Source organism: Tupaia chinensis, unplaced genomic scaffold (assembly GCF_000334495.1).
Source record: "Tupaia chinensis unplaced genomic scaffold, TupChi_1.0 Scaffold000602_1, whole genome shotgun sequence".
Taxonomy (NCBI): domain Eukaryota; kingdom Metazoa; phylum Chordata; class Mammalia; order Scandentia; family Tupaiidae; genus Tupaia; species Tupaia belangeri.
The window spans coordinates 417,210-421,894 of NW_006160120.1; the positions used below are offsets into that span (position 1 = coordinate 417,210).

Consider the following 4,685-nt stretch of genomic DNA (forward strand, 5'->3'; position numbering starts at 1 on the left):
AGAGCAGGGTGGGGGGTGGGGGGCTGAGGGGCTGTGAGTAGGGGGGAGCGGGAGCTGGTGGCGCTGGGGACGAGAGCAAATGCGGTGTGGAGTCCCAAGGCTGGGCTGCTCAGCGATGCTAGGCCTCTCTGGGCCTCCGACTCCCCATCCATGGAACCAGCAGTGTTGTAAGAGCAAATGGAGATCAGAGGACTAGAAAGCCATATAATGCCTGAAAGAGTGGGTTCCGAGCGAGGTTGCCGGGACCCATAGCCCTACAAGATGATGTATGACCTTGAGCAAGTTACTGAACGCCTTGGGGCCTCGGTTTCTTATCTATGAAATGGACGATAACAGCACCTCAGAGGACCGTGGGGATCGGATGAGTTAATCCACGGAAAGCCGTTGAAGGGCACCTGGCACGTGGTGAGCACTTTATTACAAGGATTCATATTACTGTGTTTTATTATCCTCTGGGAAGTGGCTGAAGCACGGGGAGTGTTCGCTATTCTCAAGCCTTCAATGCTGGGTGAAGAGCAGGTCATTATGTGATTGCTGAATGAACGGAGGGCGGCCGTGGGCCTTCCGTACTGGGGCTCCCAGAAGGCAGCGCTTGGGATAGGACAAGGTGGGAGGAGACAGGTTGGGGCTGAATGGAGGAAGAGCTGGCTGGTGTTGGGGAGAGCACCCTGTTTCTGCAGGTGTAGGAACAAGGGCTTGTGACTACTTGTGGGTGGGCTGATCCTCCCATGGAGGGTGGGCTGGAGTGACAGTTCTGTTTTTGACCTCCCTCTTTCCCCTCGGGAGCACCGAGTTTGCTGGTTTAGCTCCTGGTTCTAGGCCAGCCAGTGGGTGTGATCCTGGGCAAGCCCCTTTACCTCTTAGAGCCTCTACCTACCTGTAAAAAGGATGATGATATCTTTAGAGAGAAACACGTGGGTTTAGGAACCAATGAGTGTGACGGGCCCGGTGTGAGCCTGAAGTGGCACATCGTAGTGTTTAGGAGTATGGGTTTGAATCTGGACAGAATCCCAGCTCTGATAACTAGCTGTGCAACCCCGGACAAGTCACTTACCCTCTCTGTGCCTCATTTCCCGTTTGTGACATAGGAATGATACCATCAGTGTCTTCCCAGCTCGGTCCTGGATCTCTAGAGAGAACTAATGCCTGGAGTGAAATGCGGTGGGGACATCTAGCTGCTCAGAGGCCTCTCTGATCCTGCCACCCCTAGGACCTTGCCACCTCCATCCGTCCTGCGGCAAGCCCACCTTCTGTACTACGATGATGGCCTCCTGAGTGTCGCTGTCGGTGGTGACCTTGAACACGTCGCCACCACTGCCGCTCTCCTCCTTAAGGTGGTAAGTCATGTCCGTGTTCTCGCCCACGTCCGAGTCCTCGGCCTTCACTCGTCCCACGGCTGTGCCGATGGGGGCTGACTCCTGGATGCTGAACTGGTACATCTCTGTGGGGACACGTCTGTGAGCAGCGATCGGAAGCCCCTACCCCAGCCTCCACCAGTTCTAGGGGAAGGAAGAAGGGGGCCCGGATCAGCTTCTAGGAAAGACTATCTGCCAGGGGCTCCCAGCTGGCTGGGATGGGGGCCGGGAGAGGCAGATCTTCTGCAGAAGTTTGGGAGGCAGGGCACGGAGCAGGGTCCTAATCTTGACGCTTGGGTTTATCACTGAGTACTTTGGTAAAATGCCTGAAGTTCTTTGGGCCTTGGTTTCGGGACAGAGGAGCACAGCGATAAAGACTAAGGCTCCAGGGTCAGTCCTCGCTGTGGGACCCCGAGCCTTGCTTTTGTCATCTGTAGAATGGGAAAGGAATAACAGGGGTACGTCCCTAACAGCAGTGTTGTTAGGAAAATTAGTTGAGGTTATGAAGTGCATACATGCTTAGTGCAGCGCCGGCACATGGGAGTGACTTAATAAATGGAAAAAAAGTGTCTTAAAATAATGGGCCTTCACACTGATGCTGCTGTTGATGTTACCGGCATCCATGTCTTCATTTATGCCTTCATTTGTCGTCTATGATGTCCCAGACATCATGCGGGTCTGGGCACTAGGGATAGAGCAACAAAGCAGACCCAACCCTCTGCTCTCACGGTGCTTCCTCTCAGTGGAAAGAGAAGACACGACACAGCAATAAAACATCCAGGACTGACGGGTGATTGGGGCAAGCACAGGGTGCCCACGAAGGTCTTGTGCAGTTTTAAATAGGCTGATGGAGAAAGGTTTTTTTTTTTTTTTTTTTTTTTTTCTCTGTGAAGGTCTGGGGAGGTGTGGGCATAAGCCAAGCAGATATTTGGAAAAGAGATTTCTAGCAGAGGGAACGGCAGGTGCGAAGGCCCTGAGGTGGGCGCAGAGCCTGGCATGTTTGAAGAATGGCAAGATGGCTCTCATGGCTGGAGGGGGAAGCAGAGGGAGAAGCAGAAGGAATGAGGTCAGAGAGGACGCAGGCAGCAAGCACCCTGCTCTCCAGCCAGGGCCAAGGTCCAAGTGACAACGACTGGCTAAACGATGGGCCAGCCTGGGTGAAGCAGGAGCTGTGGTGATTGGATCTGTCTCTTGGGGCACCCATGGGTCTAGTTAACTCTTGCGTGGAGTAGCTGCCTCTGACTCTTTCTCACAGCAGCCAGGGACTCCAGCTAAAACACAAGGCGAACATGCCACTCCCCTGCTTTAATCCCTTCCATAGCTCCCCGCTGCCCTTGGGGTGGACCTGAGCAAGCTCCTTGAGCTGCCCTACCTGCTCCTGGCTGCTTGACTGCAAGACCTCCCCTGCCTGATCGTCCAGTCCCCTCTCCAGCTCCAGCTCCTGCCTGGCTGAGTGCTTGTGCTTCTGTAAATGCGGCTCATTGTTTCTCACCTCCAGGGGTTCCCTCTTCCTGCCTTCCCCTCTGCCTTCAGCTCCCCATTCTCACTCTTCTCTCTAGTCTCGTTGAATGTCACCTCTTCCAGGGGACCTTGCTCAGATCTCCAGACTCTGCTCTGGGCTCCCATGGCCCCCAGCTTACCCCGTTGTATGGGTTACTGCATTTTGCTCTCATTTCCTGTTTACTTCCTGTGTCTCTTGGGTCTGAGCTCCTGGAAGACAGAGACTGCATCTCTCATTCATCAGGCATTCTGAGGGCCTGGCAGAACGCCAGGCTGTTGCATAAACAAAAATGTCTGGCGACTAGTGAGTACACGAATGAAGGCCAGCAGGAGTCCACATACACTCACCAGATGGACACAGATGAAAGAGTCTGACAATACCAAGTGTTGGCAAGGGTATGGCACCACAGACACGTGCATTTCTTTGTGGGGCCACACAGTTTGGCATTACTTAGTAAAGCTGAAGATGAGTATATCCCATCCACCGGTTTTACCCCTCTGAATATACCCCTCTGGAAAAATGCATGCAAATGAGCATGAGGGGACACATGCCATGATGTTTGGAGTGGTGCCCTTCATGGCAGGCACTAACTGGAAACAATCCAAATGTCATTAACAGCAGAATAGATACACTGTGGAATACTATGCAGCAAGGAAGATGGATACATTATAATAGCAAGCAACAACCAGACGTCATAAACATAACTTTTAGAGACAAAAAGCAAGACGCAGAACCATCTATATCTTATGATTGCATTAATATTAGGTCCCAAAGTGGGACCTAATATTAATTAGACAGCGATGTCTGGCAATGTACACAGAAGTGAATAGACTCGGAAGAAAGGCCAGGAGGGGGTGACGACCATTCGTGCAGTGGTGGCGAACTCTGGAGGATGGGTGCAAGAAGGCGCCAAAGCCAGGAGAGGGCCTGTTGGGGCACCTGGGTCCTGGCCGGCGGTTACAGGAGTGTTTGCTTTATAATTGCTTATTAAACTGGATGCTTCTCTTATGACTTGTGTGTGTGCTACATTTTACAATAAAGAAATGTGAAAGATAGAGAAAGAGAGAGAGAGGAGGAAGGAAAGGAGGGAGGGAGGGAGGGAAGGAGGAAGAAAAACAGGGAGGGAGCGTAGGAAGGAGTGAATGAACAAGGGTCTTCCTCAGGTCCTGGCCTCCTCTGCTCCGCTCTGCCGCACCCCTTCCAGGTCAGAGCTAGTGCAGAGCCTGGCCAGTCGGGCAGAGTCTCGGGGCCCCAGGTTCCTCCTCTGCAGGGTGCTCTGAAGCTTCTCCATCAGTGGGTGTGGCTGGGCAGGCTGGGTGAGCGGGCCGTGGCTGGGCTCAGTGCCAAGCTCCCTGGTGACATGGAGCTGGCTGGCGGGCTCCACCCACCAGCTGCTGTCTGGGCTGAGGCCCTAGGCCTGGTGATAGTGCTGCTGAGCTCTGGGCTAAGGGATTGGATTCCCTTATCTCTCGGGGGGTCAGTCCCCGTGGCGAGGCCTAATGCGAGAGCAGCAGACCTCGAGTAATGACTTGCCCGATAGGAATCAGCCCAGCTCCCACAGCATTTAGTCTCTGCCAGCTTCGGCGGCTTCTCTGGCGGGGCTTTCGGCCTCAGCCTAGGCAGAGGGGCTGGCTGGGCTGAAAGGGAGCTGGATGATAGGGAGCTGGGGGCCTGGGCCAGAGAACACCCCGATCCTGCGTTGTGCCAGGACAGGCAGAGGGTGGGAAGAACTCCCGATTCAGAAGCACAGACTTCTGCCCTCCAGGCTCAGAGGATGAGAGATGTACCTGTCACCAGACTCAAGTTCTCTGCCTGGTGTGGCTACCGCC

General features: G+C 54.0%; 1 protein-coding gene across 1 annotated transcript in view; it reads right to left on the reverse strand.

Annotated features, from left to right (window-relative positions):
- The window catches only part of CDH22 (cadherin 22), an 84,612-nt gene that overhangs the window by 43,277 nt on the left and 36,650 nt on the right, over nucleotides 1-4,685 (reverse strand). The window contains exon 5 of the mRNA XM_027775748.1: nucleotides 1,248-1,441. Within this exon, the coding sequence (XP_027631549.1) occupies nucleotides 1,248-1,441 (194 nt within the window). The remainder of the gene's footprint in view (nucleotides 1-1,247; nucleotides 1,442-4,685) is intronic.